The sequence below is a fragment of the Thamnophis elegans genome, chromosome 2 (assembly GCF_009769535.1).
Source record: "Thamnophis elegans isolate rThaEle1 chromosome 2, rThaEle1.pri, whole genome shotgun sequence".
Classification (NCBI taxonomy): Eukaryota; Metazoa; Chordata; class Lepidosauria; order Squamata; family Colubridae; genus Thamnophis; species Thamnophis elegans.
The window spans coordinates 107,280,639-107,300,789 of NC_045542.1; the positions used below are offsets into that span (position 1 = coordinate 107,280,639).

A 20,151-nucleotide genomic window follows, 5' to 3' on the forward strand; every position below is an offset into this window, starting at 1 on the left:
TATGAACAATATGCGGGCCAATTTTGGCTAATTACAGTATCCATCAGTATTCTTAAATAGAATTAAAGATATTTAAAGGGGGGGGGGCTTTGAAAATGGTTTTACTTTGTATATGAAGTAGAAAGAAATCTATTATTTTCGATCAAAAAATCATTTGAGAAAATTATCTAGGAGGCTCTGGAGCACTTTATAATACCATAAAAGAGAAAATATTTTAGATACTAAAATGAAAATATAACCTTTAATAAAATTATTTAGAAAGTTGGTGTTATAAATACCAACTGCTACAGCATTACTATCCCACCCCAAAACTGGAAATATTAATAGCCCACTTTATAACATTCAATAGATTATAAACATGTAACTTTTTGTGTTATTAACCAAATCAATTATGAAATTAAAAAAAACTTGAATGAAGTTTGATGGAGATGATATATCCTGTCTAGTACATGAAAAAGTTTAAAATACTTTTGGTGTGCATAAAATTTCATGTGCATTAAGTTTGAATAAAATAATCAGAGGATTGTTTTTAACAGAAAGACCAGCTTAAGAAAATATTCTAACTCTAGAAGAATCTCAAAATAAGACCTAACAATTTATACATATAAACATTCAAGATCAAAAATGACAGGCTGAAGACAAAATATATTAAATTAAAACTAATTTCATCCTGTGTTCCTTCCTTAAATACTTGGTACATTTTTTACTTTAATGCTCAGTTTGTCTTGAAATCCATTTTAAAAGAAGAGATCAGGCATTTTTCTGCCTTGTTGGCTGCTTCCTTTGAAGGCTTTCATCATCGTGTCCCTGAGAAGTGTCCTTAATGTTGACATTGGATAGCAGCCTGGGACAGTGCTGGGAGACCAGAGAGCTACACATGATTAGGTACAGTCCTCAAGGCTTCTTCTCGAGAGCGGCTCACACACACATTCTGAAAATAAAATAAGAAGAATTGGTTAGCAAGCTTTAAGTGGTTCATAGTCCAAGGAAATGCATAGTTAACTCTGGCCTGACCAAGAAGATTCTCTTGATAAATTTAGGGAATTAAGACAGTAACCCTGCACTGAGATTAACCTCTTAGAAAAATGCCCTCTTATGCCAAAATGAATAATTTGGCTTAACTACATCCGAAGATAAGCTGCCTTTAGAGATCTTCAGATCTAATAAATTCCTTACATTTCTGAAGATGAACTGCAGTTGCAGACCCACATTGTATTCTAGAGATACATGCTCCCCAAGCAGCTACCTTCAAACATAGAATAAAACATGTAGACCATGAGAAAAAATGACAACTTTGGGGTTTGGGAATTTACCAGAAGTTATAGATACATAAAATCACGCATAGCATATAAAAAATTTTATTCTCTCGCAACACTAGAATTGAGGAGCAGGAGAATTTATAAAGAAGTCTGATTCAAAATTATACACTGAATAATAGCAGCTGCCCACTGGCTGACATAGTCAATACACTTTTTCAAAGCTCAAGTTACTACCAACTCAAAAGATGATGGGTTTTATTCAATATGAACTCCTGGGGCCCACATATTGGCTTCAGTAGGTATAGCAGAAGACTGTTTTTCACCATTAACTAACATGAATTTAGGATCATGCACAGCACAATGTTTTTAGCTCTTCAAGTAACCCCAACAGACAGCAAAGATTTTGTTTTCAATATACATGCACAAGCACAGGAGAATCACAACTTCTGAGTGTCATTCATCTAAATCCACCCACCTCTCCTCCTCTTTCAACCAAATCTCTTTTTTCTACCCCACAATCTATGAAGCACTACAACTTCCTATGTTAGCAAATCACATGACAGTTTCATCAGTAATACTGCCGAAGTTTTTCCTTCACTAGAGAAGGCTTGTAATAAATGTTGATTTTCCTACACATGGGCCCTGTTTTCAGCTACCAACATCTGACTATATATCCTGCCGAATGCTGCAGATTGGTTGGTATGTACTAAGTGGATACATGACATATAGTTTAATTTTGATTAGCTTGCATTAAATACAACCCTGAATCAAGCAAGCTATTAAACAGCACAACCTTTTACCGAAACACCTACTTTCAAACAGGCTAGCAGAGTAGTGATATAGTGAAAGATTACAAAATGGGTCTTTCTTTGGTGCCCACGAGACTCCCCCTTGCACCAACTTTTCCATTCAATGACTAAGAAATCTTAAACATAAGGTCAAGTATGACACATTATGTCAAGAAGATATTGCTGAGATATGCTATTATGGTCCTGTATACAAAAGAGATGCTGCATGCAAAATTTTGGACAGCCACCAAAAGGCAGCAAAAAGATGCCTAAAACACTGTGCTTTTGCTGCCATCTGACATTTGCATCTCAGATATGGCAGACCTAGTGATAAGCCACAAAGATGAATATGAGCCACAAGAGCCTAAAGGGAGAGGAGATAGGATTCAGCAGAGCAAATGAGGAAGCCATGGGAACATGCAACTCTACATCCTGATCATGACTTCCCTGAACATTTCCAAAATCCACTGAGCAGAGGCAACACCAGATCAAGGGCCAGAGCTGAAAGATGCAGAAACACAACACAGCCGAGAAAGGAGCAATAGTCACAAATGCTCTTATGTGGACTACATTTGGAACCAAGCCAGCGCTCTTCAGCTGGTTTAGAAAAAGCTTTGAAACCTAGGAAGTAAAGACGGGCAGTTGGAGATGGGCCAACCACATTTTAAAAATACTGCCCACTTAATAGGAAACAACTTTTTAGATACATTAAAATCAATTAGAATTAGAATTTCTAATGATAGATTTTACATTGGTCAATGACATTGGAATAAACATACTATCACCTGAAAAATATCCAGCTATCTTCTCATTGATTCTATTGTATTTATTGCAACTATCAGATGTATTGTAACTATTAATAACTTAGGCACTGAAAGTACTGAACTGAGCTTTACTGGACATAGAACATTAAATTAAAAATCAGCAATAGTTAAGTTATATTGAAAAAGGAACTATTCATATTTCAGCAGAAGTGAACAATAACTTGTTAATTATTCAACTATTTAGTTCAAACAGTCTAAAACAATTTGATCCCCAAGTCATGCAATACAGAAAAACTGCTATATTCAAATTTGATTCCAAGGTGATTGGAATGGTTGATTGAAAATTAAGAAAGTATGATAAAAACAGCACCACATCTTTCATAGCTGATCAGGAAACAGGATTCACAGATGAGCAGGGACAGTTACAAGGGCATCCTCAGGAGGTCTGACAATGTCTACATTCTGTATAATAATAAAAATACAGAAAATATTTATCGTGCAGGATACCAATCAGTGTTTCCACAAGTAATCTCCCGAATTTAAATTAATGGATGATTGCAATTCACCAAGCAAAATTAATGCCTTTTTTTCTTATAAACATATATTATTGATTTATAGAACAACCATAATGCTGTAGTTCCAACTTGGCACCGGCAACCTTCTTCCCATATACGGAGAGGTTACAATTTAAAAAACTCCAATTTCATTCATATAATTGTATCTAAATATCTGCAAACCTTGTTCTCTTACATTGTCCAGGTTAGTGGGGGCAGGGGGTGGCAATGAGGCTTAGCAACCTAGATCTGTTATGGAAGGAAACCACCACCCCCCTTTTCAGTAATGGTATCTTCTTTTCTTCACTACCGCTTTGGTAGTGGGAGCTTGCGCACACACATCTGGGCATGAGCAGGAGGTCTGGGTGGGTGAGCGGAGCCTCGCGCCACCGCCACTACCGGTTCGTCCGAACCGGTGCGAACCGGCGGAATACCACCTCTGCCCGTTTGCACCCATCTTTAATATGTTGCTATTAAATTGGCAAACTTAGTCCTAAAAGATTAGCCCTCTCCTAGCAGTGCTGTCATTTATATGGCAAATGGCTTGTTGTGTGCAAGTCTGAGGACTCTCAGCACAGAACTATATTATTAGTTGTTACTTCTGCTCACTAAATCACAATGACCTTATGGGATACCTGTCTGTATACAGAAAGCAATGCAATATCACAGGGTCATTTGGCCATGCCTTCCTTTGGACCCAGGAAGTCCCTAGATTAAGAATGAGCTCAGTTTCTAACTCTTGTCCTTAACTCAAATTTGTAAATCAAATTTTAACTCATAATTACGAGAGGCCTGCCTGTTACTAAAAATGGTGGATGGTGTTCTTTTTTTCTCAAGCTGTCAAACTGCTGAAAATAGACCCCACATTAAAAAATGTGCAGCTTCAGTGGTTCATTGGCTCAAGGAAGGAGAGCTCTGCCCGCCATTTTAGTAAAAGGGCAGGCCATTTGTAAGTACAGGTTGTTTATAAATGAAACATCCTTAACCCAGGGACTGCCTGCTTTGGTCTGTTACTTTATTTTGAGTATTTTCAAATACTCAAATACTCAAAATACTTTAGCATTATTGTTTCTCATTCTACTAATATCAATCTGACTTTTTTCGGCTGAAGTTATGTCAAACTTAAAATCTAGGCAAGTACATCTCCAACAGGGAGCTACTACCTCCAAGTCCATGATTATATAATACCACATAAGTCACCTCATCCATGACGAAACCATCAATGAGAACAGGTTTTATATAGACCAACCTGGCATTCAAAAGCAACAGTCAGAGCCCAAGGAATGAGGAACAATATGAGAAACAATAACTTGGTTTATAGGTTGAGTACTGGATTCTGGACAAGCTCTCAAGTAGCAACCCCAGCAGCCCCTGCCATACCTGACCACACCTATCCCTGCCTGTCACAATCTTGAGGTTTCTGCTTTCTACTCTCAGTCCTTTCTCCTTTCAAAGGCACCGATACCACACACATATCTGACAACCACCAACCATCCCAGTCCTTATAATAAATATCAGACTCCCCCACTCCAGCTGTTTCTGTCTCTACTTTTCTGTCTAGGTAAGTAGTATGATGGAATAGCTCTCCAGTTAATAGAAAACCCAGGCTGTGTCCAGAAGAAAGGTCCAATAGGCAAGTGTCCAGAGCACAGTGAAGAGAATGATAAGGCAGAGCTCTTATCTCCAGGCTTCAGAGCTCTTTCTCCAGGCTTCAACGCACACCCTTAAATTTCTCCTATCAAGCCAAAAGGACCTGCTGAAAATTGTCTTGCTCACAGACTGAATAAGGATCAATAATATGAATGTAAATCCTAACAACATGGTAATATACATATGAATAGTTCCTTGGTCCTATATAGATGCAGGAATGGGCACAACTAGCACATCATCCAAAGATGTGCATAAGCTCTCCTAGCCGCAGCTGCCACCTGCTCTTCAAGCCAGAGCTCTGAGTTCTAGGAGCATCTCCGGATTGTGCACCAGGTCTACCTGAGGTAGTGTTATCCCATCCAGAATTAGAGATGGAAAAACCTTGTCTCAAAAGGCTCCACATACCCATAGTCTCTACATCTCAGAGGCTGAATCAGAGCCTGTTTTGCTCCATCCAGACCTGGAGAACCGGGGATAGGATGTCCACAGCATCCGTCAAGGGTACTGGAGTGGATATATAAAACTGGGTGTCATCTGTATATTGATGATATCTCACCCCAAACTGATGGACCACCTCATCCAAGTAGATGTTAAATAGGAGAGAGAAACCAAGTCCTGAGGCACCTCATAAAGTAGGGAATGCAGTTTGATTATCTCCCAGCCTATCAATACCGACTGAAACTGATCCCTGAGTAAGGAGGAGAACCAACACAACACAGTGCCACTCACTCCAACTCCCAAGCCGGCCCAGAAGGATACCACAATTGATCATATTAAATACCGCCAAGAGTTCAAGAAGAGTCAAGAGTTCAAGAAGAGTGGATGCATTACCTCAATCCCATGGAGGTTATCCATGAGTGCAATCAATGCAATCTCAGTCCCACATCCTGGTCTGAATCTCGACTGAAAGGCGTCTAGATAATTGGCTTGAACCAAGGTCCTCTGCAGATGCCCTGTGACCACTCTCTCCACCACCTTCCTTAAGAAGGGAAGATTGGAAACTGGGCAAAAACTATCCAGCTTGGATAGCGATGGTGTACCACTGCCTCTTTAAGAGCTGGTGGGACCACTCCATCTTTCAAGGAGGAGTTAACTACCACCCATCCCTTCTCATGCAACTCTAGTACTGATCCTGAAAAAAAATCGCTTACAAATTTCTTTTACAAACAACTGTTTTAACTGACTGAAACTAGTTAAACGAGCTAACTTTCAATCAACAAGCCATTTGAACCAAAGCTGTTATGATCAATGTTCTGCTTCCAAACATTCTATCTTTTTTCTTAAAATCTGTTAAAAAGCAGCTATGAATTAACACACATGAAAATATGTATTAAAGAACACACCATTATGTATACATTTATTTATTCCCTCTCTCCACTTTCCAGGTATTAACTTGGCTTGATATACCTGATTCCCACTGAAGCCAAGAGTACAATCATATATGATTGGGTTCATATAGCTTATTAAACTATATTTTATTTAATGAACAAACCACCAGATATCAACAATGAACTTAAAGGTACAAACTACAAGTGTTTGTTCACACAATAACCAAACCAAAATTAAACAAGCCATAGTTTGACTATATGGACCTAGTAGTAAATCATAGTACTGGTAGCATAGACACACAAATGGCTCAGAATCAAAACATGAAAAGTAATGCTGCACACATCGAAACATTTATATGACATTTTCACTCAGTCAAAATTGTGTTCGTGTTTTTGTTAGCAGAGCCTTCAATCCTCATGTTAGGAAATGTAAGTGCCAAAATAGTTGAGACTTTTCATATAAATCCAACAGTCACAAACAGAAGTCAATCACTAAACAATGAGGTGTGTCTATGTGTATGACAAAGAGAGAATACCCATAATTTTGTATTAAAAAAGACTGCCTATGAATTTATGGTTATTCCAAAATTTTAATATTTAAGCTTTCATTTGTGTCCAAACTAGCTGGACACAAAAATCTTTGCTGCTGTTGTTCTAGAATGAGCAAAAGGTGGTTTTCAAAATGTAGATAAAAAAAATCCAAACTACATTTCACATAAAACATAGAGATACTGGAAACTGAACTACTGCAGTGATATTTGACATGACATAGTGAGGGTTGCTGTAGTATAGCACAAGGCAAAACAGAGCCTGCTGAAATTAGGAGATTAGAAATTAGTTGAATGCAGAATTCTAATGTAGAATTCTCCATTAAAGAGAACATACAACATTCCACTAATCAGATAAACTGTTTTATCAGTGTTCCCAAATATGAAACTCTGGACGGTTGTAAATCCCCACTCCAGGAATCAAAGAAGATATGAAGCTCAGATTTATTTATTTATTTTTGCAATGCTCTCCTGCTACCTTATTTTTTAAAAAGTACATTTAAAAAACTCTACTTTGGGAAGAAGCAATCTGTAAAATGTAGCCAAGAAAGGGACAGGGAGTGCTTAATTCTTCTGTTACTGGCAGGTTTTCCACTTTAATACGTCTTCCAAGCTTCTTGTAAAGTTTTAAATTCATATTGAGTAAGAAGACCTACCTGTGGTTTATCCCTGTGTGTATTTACAGCCTCAACGTTTAGAAAAATAGATTCCACTTTGCAACCTGTAGGTGAAATCACCATTTTTCATATTTAATATATTTTATCACTAAAAAAAGAACAATATCAACAGCATAACAATAACTTCTTCCTTTTATAGCCAATGGATAATGGAATTTGACACAAATAAATACTGGTTAAAAATAGTTCGGGTTAAAATTTGTTAACACGTATAGCATCTGTTCAAGGTAAGATTGTTTTATAAAGTTTCCTCCTATGACACTCTGGCATATAGAGCTTTCTCCTGAGAATCATGGCTTACAATTTTGAGCAGCTGTAGCAACATTAATATTGACAGACATTTTGAGGGTTGTAAAGTATTGCAAAACATTTGATTGTATGTTGAGAGTAAGTTGAGGGTCTTCCCTAAAAATATTGATTAGACTTTCATGCATGCCTTTAAGCCAGGTTGTTGAATTGGAGAAAGGGAACTGGGAGTGGCTTTTTGGATGTAAGAACGACTTCAATTCTGATATTGAAAATATATTCTTCTTCTAAGTCATGTGCTGAAATGAGCATGTCCTTCAAATTTATTGGGTGACTTTCTGCCCAGAGATTGCTTGATATGTTAGCTGAACTTTTTTTGCAGATGTTTCATTAACTAAACTAGGTAATATCATCAGTGCTAGTATGAAGTTGAGTTTGCTCTCTTTTTATATACTAGTGGTTTGCCTGGCTTGCCTTGCTTCATTTTGCATCCTATGCCAGCTGGAGAGCTTGACATTCTAAAAATAGAAACCTGCCTTTAACATACAGTAGTAATACATTTATCTGCAGTAACTGTAGCATTTTGGACACTAGAGGTCACTACAGGCTTCTTTTTATTTGAAGTGTAACCAAGTTCCAGGAGTATCTCTGTTTTTAAAAGTTTTCTTCAGAAATCCCAAATTAGAAAAGAAGGCAGTAGTCACCCACTTCTATATTGTTACCAATAAAACAATAGGGAAAATCCCCGATTCATCATTCAGGCTCTGTGATAGTATATTCCTTCCTATAATTAATAATTTTCCATTCTATCATATTAAAAGTTACATTTCAGCTACAACTCTTAAGACTCTGGAAGCACCCCAAGGCTTTACCAACACTGTCAACAATTACTTTTTTGGATTCTACCCTTTTGAAACAAGGCGGCATGGAATACACACAACAGACAAATACAGGAGTTTACTAAAATCCAAGGTAAAATCCAATACTAAAAATATTTCTAAAGAAAAATCAACACTAATCAAGAGTAGGTGAAGCATTTTGAGTGGCCACCCTGAATACTGAATAGAGTAATTCACACCACAACCACTGTGTGGCAGGACTTATCTATTCAAATTCCCAGCTTTACCTCAGGAAGAGTAGAAGCAATGTCTATTTTAAAAGCTTTTGGTTTATGATGAACTGAACAGTTTAATTCAAACTGTAACTTGCTTAACAAGTACAAGTGATTTGTTTTGATAGCCAAACTGTTTGAACTAGGAACTACTAGGCTGCCTTTGATAGATGTAACCTAATGAAATGTTTTTCATAATAAAGTTGATTAATAAAACTCATAATAAAGATGATTAATTGCTAAGCTCAAATTTAATATCTTACCGTAAGCCACTGGAGTTAGCTTTAAGACAGTATGCAGAGGGCACTTGAGATAAGGCAGTTGTTCTGAAATATATAAAGAAAAATAAAATAAAAAAAGAATAAAAGAAAAAAAGACTATTGACTATAAAGTTGGTTACTATTTATATCTCACTTCACTAAATAAATCTTCAGAACAGCTTCCATTTGTAGAAACCAAAGAGCTCACAAGCAATGCTACCATGGGGTAACAGTCACAGATTCTAAGACTTAGCCAGATGAAACAAAAGAATAAAAGAAATGGTAAATTGAAATCACTAAGTAAATAAAAATATTTTAACCGACCTAAAAACAGTGGTTCTCAACCTTTGCTTCACCACAAACCCCCTTTAAATACCTTTTGTGGCCACAGACCATGACCAAAGATCACTAAGACTTAAAATTTAAATCATAACATTTCTTCAAGCCTTCGCAAACCCCTGTGATGACATCACACACCCCCAAGTGTCCGCAGACCACAGGTTGAGAGCTACTGACACAGTGGTATCATAAATATGTACCACTTGTCTGCAATTATCTGGTAAGAAAATGAAAGTTACTACTGACTAACTTGAGCATTCTCTGCGGACATTTGTAAGGTACCTACCTGCAGGCTTATCCAAAAAGTAAGCAATCAAACAACGCATAACAGCTTGGTGACAGATTACAAGCACGTTTTCCTGCCTTTCCAGCTCCATAATTACTGGCTCTAACCTCTGAACAAGATCTTCATAAGACTAGAAAAACAACAGCAAAAAAATCATGGTAATATGGATATATGTATAAATGATCCTAGTTTTATAATACAATTGATTTGCTCTAAGGTGGGTTAAATAGTACCAACTGTGTTCTCTTTAAAATATTGTGATGGTACAAATTCTTCTGATTTTGCATAAGATGAAAAGCCTATCTTTTTAAAAACTTCCATGTGAAACAAAAAAAAATGCAGATGCTTTTAGGAAACAACTCATTAAAATCAATGCAACTCTTAAAGCAGCTGCATTGTTACTTTATGCTGCACTGATGCATATTAGAGAGGTTTATGCTCTGTCTGGATCCAATTTTACAGAAGTATTCTTCCTTGCAAGCTTTAATCATTATCTTGTGCTTAAAATCCAAGTGGTAGATTAATGGCAACTACCAAGTAATTACTGACTTACATGAAATGATTTCAACATCCATTCTTCCTCTCTGGATCCATTCTTTTCTAAACAATCTATGCCTATTTTTCTGTATTGATGATTTCCATACCACAGAATTTGAGTCTCAGAAGATTAAAGACTGATTCTGTCACTTTATTCTTTGTCTATTTCAATATTTATATTTTAACGTTTATTTTTTCCCTGTGTAAGAAATTTTGTAAATAGCTGGGTAATTGATACAGCTAGCATTTACCTTGTTTTCATGTAAAAGTAATGAAAGGTGTTCTTGCTGACAGTTTTCAAAAACAGGAATTCTGCTACAGAAAATTAATTTTAATGAAGCTATATCTTTTGTACCCTCAAACATGGAACAAAAGAAGTTTTGGAAAACTACTGTAAGTAGATCAGCTGATAAAAGTGGAGGGCAGCAGCCACCCGATGCTTTACCAAAACATACATTTTTGCTTTGCTAAGGAACACGTGAACAGTACTCAGCCAAAGTTAACCCAGCAGTAGTCATTAAGAAGATGTGAAAAACACACATCCTTTCTCTCTACAATCAGCAAACAGCTCAAAAAATGTTTCCATTTTACATAACATCCATTATAACCTGACTGCCTCTGTGCCATCTGTACTCCTGCAGCGTTTTGAACATTATGATCACTCAGCCAACACATGATACATGGATTTAAGGCATGTTGCACTTTTAACAAATACTGTTAGTAGCTGCTTTTATCGGTGCTTTTGATTAATGCCGGACTTTTAGTAGCAGCGTGTAAAAGGCAGGCTGACAAGCAATTAACTGAGTCTCAAACATGTGGTTTTAAAATTTGTTGCTCTACTTAGAGAAAGCACATGAAAACGCTGATGCATCTTCCATCTGAGGGGACTGGGCTGCAGGATAGCCAGCATTACCCCTCATCAAAACCACTGAACCAAAAGTCTGAAATGTAAACAGATTGATTTCCTCCTTTTCCAAAACAGTTTTAAGAAGCCTTTCATCCCTGCTTAAAATTTGAACTCTATGTAGGATAGCTTTTTAAGTTACAGAGAAGAGGTGCTCTGTTGCTGTTAATTAACATTTCCTACACAAATGAGAAATTGGTTTCTACTTTAGCAACAATACAGAGAAGTTGCAGAAAAGCTTCCTGATGAGAAAGGGGCAACAAACTCCTTTTATTTCAAAACATTTCTCTTTTGAAACACTTACAAAAAGACTTCTGCATCTTCAAGCTTGCAAGAAGTAAAATTTAACAAACCTCGCCCTTAGGATATCTGTATCTGTATTTATCCTGGTCTCTCAAAGCAAATTCTAAGGGATAATTTTCCTGAATTTCTTCGTATGTCATTTCTTCACAGACTCCCTATGGAAACAAAGAAAATAAGCATGAAGCATGATAAGAAACTTGGGCTGTGCTCACAAAAATTTGAACGAAAATACCATTTTTGTCATGAATTGACAAGGCTGGAAGGCTATTCTTTCAGGGTCTAATTATATCTCATGTTTTAATGTTTACTGAGAGATAACCTATGTAAACTGAGTTGATCAGGCTGTGTTATTATCATCCTCATTATGAATTCTGACCTTAAGCTGCACAAATGGAAATTCAATTCATGGAACTATTTATCTATGTAATCAAATTTATACCTTGCCATAATCCAAATTAAAATCTTAGCAGTTTACAATAAAATTAAAACAAAATATATAATAATAAAAAATAACAATACCAAACTAAATAAATCCCCACTGAAGAGCAAACACCGTCTGGTACAAAAATATCTCTTTAGTTTCTTGTTGGAGCTAAGCAAACCATGAGGGGGGCAGCCCTATCATAACAAATGGTTTTACTTCTCCTCACCAAACCACCTGAAATTGGAAACAACACAGTGGCTTTTCCCAGTTTGATCTAATTGTCGAATTTGCTTTCTCAGATTATTTTTTGAAATATCATCAGAAAAAAACTATTGGTTATTGTCAGGGGATTTAGCAGTAATGTTTTTCAAAATTCAATTAATTTAAAATATTTAATGCGTTTATTTCATTAATTTATTAATTTACTGAATTTTAACCCACATTTCTACCAATTTCAACAAATAAAATAAAACTATTTTTAAATTCTAATCAAATTGCAAACAGCATAAACAAAACAATTTATCATTAAAATGAATTATTTGCAACAATATTTTTTTTTAAAAAACTGTTATGTCACTTTCAAGTTGAAATGTTATTCAAGATGGACATCTATCAATCAATCAATCAATCAATTGATCGATAAGACATCAGGGCAGAACTACCATTTTATTTTCACACAATGATTAAAACAAACTTTGGTTTTCAACTCAATCTTAACTTAACTCCTTTCAAATTAGGGATAGTTGTCAAAAATAATAATAGTTTATTGCCTGACATCAGTTTGAAATCAACAGAAATAGTTCTGTAGCAAGAAGGGACAAATTCCACAAATACTTTCTAAAATTGCTGAAACCAACTAACATTTATAATTAACATATAATTTTATGGCAAGAGAAGCAATAGGTGCAATACAATCTAATACATTTGAAATAAGCCTTGATGACTTGTCTGGTAGTTATAAAACTTCAGGAAGCTGCAGAAGCTCATTGTCGTCATCTTCATCATAAACTACAAGCAAAAAACTACAAGCATCTGTTATGCATATAACAGAAAAGCAATCCTACCGCATCGATTTCATTTAAAACTTTCCACTGTTCATAAGGCACTCTCAGAGCCTCAGCAGTCTGAATGGTCCTCTTCATCTGACTTGTCCAGACTTTCAGATCTTTGATGTTTTGGTCATTAATGAACTGGCCCAAGCTCTTGGCAAACTGGAAAAGGTCATTAAAAAATACATTATAATATCACAGCTACTCAGATTCAGTGTCAAAAGATAATACATTTTGAATGAGGTCTTTCAAAGGCTCATGTAGTCCTTCAACAAAGAAATTTGACTAGCAGTTAAGAATCACAATATTTGTTTGCTAAAATGAGAGGGCACTCTAATTTTGGTGTAATAAAACATTGTATAAGGAACTTCCACTTGTAGAGATATAACCTCCTGAACATTTCTTATTCAGGCTGAACTATTTACTGTAGGCTTTTTAAGTAGTAAAAATAAATGGAGACCTGTGACACCTCCACGTTCCTGTATCTGACTGCAGCCTTTTTTGAAATGTTTCACAGTTCTTAAGAATCTTCTGATATCACTATCTCTCAAACTTAGCAACTTTAAGATGTGTAGACTTCAATTCCCAAAATTTTCTACACAGCAAGCGACACTGGAAGCCTAAACACCTGGGTTGCCCCACAGCCCCAAGAAAGTTGCCATTGACTTGTAATTTTTAACACGTTCCTGAGGAAAAATTAATAAATATGTTGTGCACATTTTCAGTTAATTTAACATTTTATTTAAATGAAGTTTCTGCTCTGACCCTATTAATTTCTTTGTGATCTCATTCATTCTCTGGAATGGAAATCTAGTTTATTGCTCAAAAGCAAAATGCAGAATGTTCCATATCCTTGGTTGTCTGGATCCAAATCTCTCCTTAAATCCCAGAACACAAACAAATGCAAGATAATGTACATTTTTAAAAATTACTTAAATTTTAAAATAAATTTTAAATGTAATAAAATACAGAGCTACAATAGATAGAATATAACTACCTCTTTCCCTCTATGAGACAAGCCCGTGTCTCCTCCTATTCTTCCCTTTAGATTTAGTTCACTTTCACCGTGTCGACAGAGGTAGATGGAACGAGGAGTTACATGAATATTCATGAGGTAGTAAACAATCCGACTCTGAATATGATCCATTACATGGTTTACAAGGTAACTCCTTCCAACATCCATGATTTTAATATAAGAAAGATCCCTGTAACAATAGGAGACGTAATTAATTATTGTCCTATTTAGCCTAATGCTTTACTTATCAGCCACAGAGACCAGGAATACATTTTACTCACCAACATTTGAGGAAAAGTGCAGATAGTCCTCCAATTATGTCCATTTGTTTAGTGACAATTCAAAGTTATAAGGGCACTGAAAGAACTGGATTTGCAACCAGTCCTTGAAGTTTTGGCCACCGCATTTGCCCTTTCCCCAGTCAAACAATCAAAATTTGGCCCTAGCCTGCATTTACAGCCACTCAGTCCTGCCCCTCCACTTCCCCACATTCCCCAGTAGTGCCTACTAGTACCACCCACTCTCTTGCCTGCAGCACCAGCCTACACACTGCAGCACCCATCTGGAGCACTCACCCACCCCTCAACCACTAACCTATTTGCCTGACATCTTGCCTCTTTCCACTTAATGACCGGAGTGGTCCTGGGGTTATGACAGCAACCAGGATTACCTCTGCTAATAGATTCAGTCCTGTGATGTTGTGCTTCACAACCCCATCATTTAGCGAAGGACATTCCAGTCCTGACTGCCATTAGAACCTAAGGACTACCTGTAGTTCCAGAATCTAACAAAAAGAACTTTTAAGTAACAGGATGTTTGTTAATATGCAATGTATTTATTTTATTTACATTCTTTTTACATTATGGAATCTAGTTGGAAAGTTAGTAAAAATAGTTAACTGTATATAAGTAATAGAGAGTTTTACTATATCTTCAATTAACTAAGATCTGAAGAGAGAATTCCAAATTAACCATATTATCCATACTATATAGAATTTGTAAATCCACATAGCTTGTGGCTGTCAATTTCTATTTTAACAGATAATTACTTGTTTACCTAGAAATGCAGCATGCATTCAAAGAATCAGCCTGCAGAGAGGCCAAGATTTCTTGGAACTGTGGCTATGAATTTATGTTTAACTTACTTTTTAATGTGTCCACTGGGATGATTTATCTCTGGTAAACAGATATTTCAAGCTATTTTCTCTGACAGATTTTTTTTGGCTGAATCATTAATTAGAAACCTCATTTGCTGATGCTCTAAATTTCAGTTCCGAGATCCTTTTTCAACTATGCTAGCAACAGCATGAAATTAATATATCAACATTATTTGTTGCCCAAGCCACGTTACTGCATTTTTTTCTCATTAATAAAAATTAACATTGTTCATGTTTTTTCTAGGGCTTTTATCTGTTGATTATAGCCAGTATGCAATACATACAGTCAACTACTTTTGTAAACCAAACAGGTTTACTGGTCAAAATCATAAAATAACTTAGGCGAATATGGGAAAACTCCTAAAAATTGCATGACATTATTTGCAAACCTCCTAATACAGCACACTGACAAGAGCTGAATTCTCAGTGTTATGGTAAATCTGGGCCTGGGCTCTACCAGTTGAAGTCCATATAAGGAAATATCCACAACTGAGTGCTGTTCCTGCAAATAATGTCATTACAATTAAACAATCGTATTAGTTTAGCCACTTGCAAGAATAAAAAGGCATGTTATAAATCAAATAAATAAAGAAAAGATCAGTTTATTATGAAACAAAACAAAAGCACTAATTTTATCACTAAAAACCATACAGTATAGCAAGCAATCGCAAAAGGGCTCCAGGAGAATATATTTATTAGTTAATCTTTTTATGGCTATAACAATATGCAAAAGAGCTCTTGGAAAGCCAAGAGATAAGCTATGAGATCTAGGATTTTATGGGCAACTAAGGGCATTCCCTGAAACAATTTGAAATGGCTAATGTTAAACAGTAAAAAAAATGGCCAGTTTTATTAAAAAGATATTCTGAAGATACACAAAAGCCAATAATAACATTCCCAATGTTATAGGAGTATATATTTTCTCATTTTCAGTTCTATCTAATATCAATCAGTAATGTTTACTTTATTTTACATATAAAAATGTAAATATTCAGAGACATGACATCAGAAATGGTAATATTCTGATATATGTTTCCACCTTCCTAATGGAACCTAGGAGTTATATCTTTTCCATAGTGGCTTCTGCCCTCCAGAACACTCAATCTCATCTGACCCCAGTATTTGGCACACTTCCACCCTCCTAAGTCTTCCAGGCCATAAAGAACTGGCTCTTACCCTAAACATTGGGATAAGGCGAGATTGGAGCCTAGAGATGGTTTTGTTGAATACAGTGAAAGGAGATGGTTGAATAACAAGTTTTTTTGCTTTTTTTTAATGTGTTTGTGTTTTTATTGCTGTTATGAGTTGCCCAGAGTTTTTTTAATGTGTGATAATATAAAATAAGAATAATATACATTATTTGACAAAAAGAACAAAGCAGACTGAATCAGAAAACCTATTGCCATTTGTCTTGGACGGAATGTGGCCCAAAAGTTATTTTCAAATTATACTGATTAATGTTCAAAATACCCATGTTAAATGCTGTGACTATTTCACATTTGGTCATTTTTTTTAGGCAATCATGGAATTTCCCTTTTTTTTAAAACCTTTTTCACTTCCCATTTTTCCCCACTCCAGATCACAAAGGAGTAAACATAACAACTGAGTAATAAAATTTGTCAGGACTACAAATAGCTCACAGTAAAGGACCAGTGTTCTTTGTTGATTTTGCTACCTTGGCCTGACAAAGCACACATCCCTGTGCTTTATTTATGACCTGCTTTATTTCACAATTCTGTCTCTAACTTCTAATATTAAAAGCATTTCTGCTTATTCTCATCACTATTTTAAATTCTTCCTTTCTTATTAAAAGTATTTATATCATCTCTCACACATTAATTTATATCATTCATCTGAAAGGATGTGTTCCCCTAAAATGTATGTTATAAGTTAAATGGATTAAACTTTAAGATACCATATTATTGTTTTTTAATTAAAATTGAAATCGTCACTTACTTGTCTAGATTTTCATCCAGCGTCTCATATGAATTCTTGTAACACTCAATTCTTTTCATAAAGTCTTCCGTAGCTTCATCACTAGCACAGTCAACATAATCAGGACTGCCTAATTTCACTTGCTAAGAAACCACAGAACAAAGAAATCTCTAAATATTATTAAAGAAGTCAATTAGTTGTATGATGCTTTCCTATATTCTGCGTTAGAAAAAACTAAATTTAAAAGAGAAATCTAACTTATACTTCAACAATTTAGGGAAAATGTACAAATTAAGTATCAGTAGAAAAGATAACGTGGATGGTAAATCGTTATCATAAGATTGAAACTTTTGTTTTCAATTCTTTTAATTTCTATAGCCTTAATTTAATATATTATGTCCTATAGCAGTGATGGCTAACCTTTTTCTCCTCACATGCCAAAATTGCGCACATATACGTGACAACACGTAAGTGGGTCCTCCATAATGCAATGTGTCCCACTCCCCCTGCGCATGCGCCCAACCAGTGTGGACCCCCCCCGGATGTGTGTGACCCCCCGCGCACCCCATTTTGAGCCTAGAAGCCTAGAAGCCTCCTGGGACCAAAAATGGGGGGGCGTGCCATACCACCTCCTTGCATCCCATTTTGGGCCTAGCAGGCCTTCCTGAGGCCTCCTGAGACCAAAAATGGGATGCTACGGGTGTGCTGCACCCACGCGCTCCCTCCTGTGCATATGAGGATGACACCCTTGCCCGCCCCCCATGCATGAACAAACATATCCTGCATCCACCGCAGAGACCCGGAACACACAACACTTGCATGCAACGCAGACACACGAAAATCAGCTGTCTGGCGGGAAGCGCACCTGAATGCGCAGTGGAGCTGAGTTGGACGGCTTGCATGCCCACAGAGAGGGCTCTGCATGCCACCCGTGGCACATGTGCCATAGGTTAGCCATCATGGTTCTATAGTGTATTGTCCACGTATCATATATGTATACTGTTGTGACTCAACAGATGTCTGCTGTGACTCTTTTCAGGATACAAGATTCATTATGCAGCTGGGGCTTGTAGAGACAGGTTTGGAGATAAAAGGACGGATGCTGCCACGCCCTAGTCGCAGGAGTCAACAGACGTTCCTTCGTGTGTTCCTTGTTTGGTACAACATTGCTTGATTATTAATCGTGATTTATGGAAGATACACTTGGATAAGTGCTTTCTGTTTCTTGTAACCCTGATTCAAGGCTACATTGGAGAAGTGCATTGCTAGTAAGAGATTTTGTTTTGCATTCTTGTCGGAGACTTGTATTTATGTTATTTTTGGGCTCGAAGCCACTTTGAACTGTGAACTGATAAAGAAAAGTTCCTTTTAAGTTTATTTGTCCGACCGTTTGTTAAGAGCTGTGAGGGGGGGGGGACAGAACAGTATACATATTTGATGACCTTTTATTTAAACTAAATTTGTATATCAATGATTGCATGATCTCTGTAGATGAAAATAAATAAATTTATATAGTTTGGTGATCAAGAAATAATATTCCCATACTTCTCCTGTCCTGAATTGTTCTGCAATTCTATGGTTAATTTAGTTGTCTTCTGCGTTTCTTGAAAGGAGGCAGAGTTTACTGGTAAAAAAGGCATTTTGCAAGCCAGTTTCTGAAAATTTAATCCCTAGTGAAAGTTTTTTTTACTTGAGTATTGCAGGGAGTGAAGCAGCTAGATCTGATTCAGAGGTTCTGGGAAGTAAACTGAACACCAACATTTTAACATAAACGGAAGTTACGACTCACCACAATATTTGCAGCAATAACCTCAGGATCAACGCATACTGACTCCACAAAAAATGTCTGTAAGCCAAACAGGAAGAACATTGATGTTGGACCTTTACATAATATTTTTCACTTTCTAAAAAAAATGCAAAGCAGGCTTCAACTTACTTACTCAAAAGCAAAACACAGTGCTGTACAATGCTATGTCTCTTCCTTACTCCCTCGCAAAAATACATGAATTATAATTAACAAGGCAATTAATGGTACATGCAATATTAAATTGCCAGCTGTCTTAAAAGTGAGAATTTCTAATCACAACAGAATCTTCTTTCATATTTACTAGCAACAAAAACTATTGTTCATAGTTACTGTCAACCATAGAATTAAAATTACATAATAAATTAGAAGCATAACTTACCAGAAATTTGAGGGTTTTTTTACAGAACTACTTACAACCAATACTTTTCATCTGCAGTATTTAGAACAAACATTTTACATATTCTAGGACTAAATAATTTTAGCATCTTTATTCAACTGACCTTAAATCCATTTTCTTCACCAAACTTATATATGGTGTCTCTACGTTCCCTTGTAGTATTTGTTGCATCAAAAACCTAGATGAGACAATACAGGAATCAGTGGTAGATCAGTAAATGTGTGTGTTTGTGTGTTTGTGTGTGTGTGTGTGTTTTCGCAAATTTTCACGGGTACAGGTATGCAGGTCTTGGCAGAACCCAAATTATTACTAATAATATACATGTATATTTGTAATATTTCATGAATCATTAATAAAATGTAACAGCTTCATCATAAATATTTTTAGCAACTACTGTGTGGTTTTGCATAGTATATACAGTGGGGCAAAAAATATTTAGTCAGCCACCAATTGTGCAAGTTCTCCCACTTAAAAAGATGAGAGAGGCCTCTATTTGACATCATAGGTAGACCTCAACTATGAGAGACAAAATGAGAAAACAAATCCAGACAATCACATTGTCTGACTTGGAAAGAATTTTTTTGCAAAATATGGTGGAAAATCACCTACAAACAAGCAAGATTTCTGGCTCTCACAGACCTATAACTTCTTCTTTAAGAGGCTCCTCTGTCCTCCACTCATTACCTGTATTAATGGCACTTGTTTGAACTTGTTAGCAGTATAAAAGACACCTGTCTACAACCCCAAACAATCACACTCCAAACTCCACTATGGTGAAGACCAAAGATCTGTTGCAGGACACCAGAAACAAAAT

At 36.2% G+C, this 20,151-nt stretch overlaps 1 protein-coding gene across 3 annotated transcripts in view; it reads right to left on the reverse strand.

Moving 5' to 3' along the window:
- Window positions 1–20,151, reverse strand: part of PFKFB4 (6-phosphofructo-2-kinase/fructose-2,6-biphosphatase 4) — a 65,302-nt gene continuing 45,151 nt past the window's right edge. Inside the window, exons 5-15 of one of the 3 annotated variants that reach the window (XM_032210452.1) lie at window positions 19,441–19,515; window positions 18,923–18,979; window positions 17,155–17,276; window positions 14,025–14,232; window positions 13,043–13,189; window positions 11,605–11,709; window positions 9,811–9,940; window positions 9,189–9,251; window positions 7,548–7,612; window positions 3,182–3,273; window positions 1–931 (exon numbers count right to left, since the gene is read on the reverse strand). In XM_032210452.1, the coding sequence (XP_032066343.1) occupies window positions 3,214–3,273; window positions 7,548–7,612; window positions 9,189–9,251; window positions 9,811–9,940; window positions 11,605–11,709; window positions 13,043–13,189; window positions 14,025–14,232; window positions 17,155–17,276; window positions 18,923–18,979; window positions 19,441–19,515 (1,032 nt within the window). In that variant the 3' untranslated portion in view covers window positions 1–931; window positions 3,182–3,213. Of the gene's footprint in view, window positions 3,274–7,547; window positions 7,613–9,188; window positions 9,252–9,810; window positions 9,941–11,604; window positions 11,710–13,042; window positions 13,190–14,024; window positions 14,233–17,154; window positions 17,277–18,922; window positions 18,980–19,440; window positions 19,516–20,151 lie in introns of all 3 variants that reach the window. The other 2 variants (XM_032210454.1, XM_032210453.1) reach the window with 2 other exon arrangements.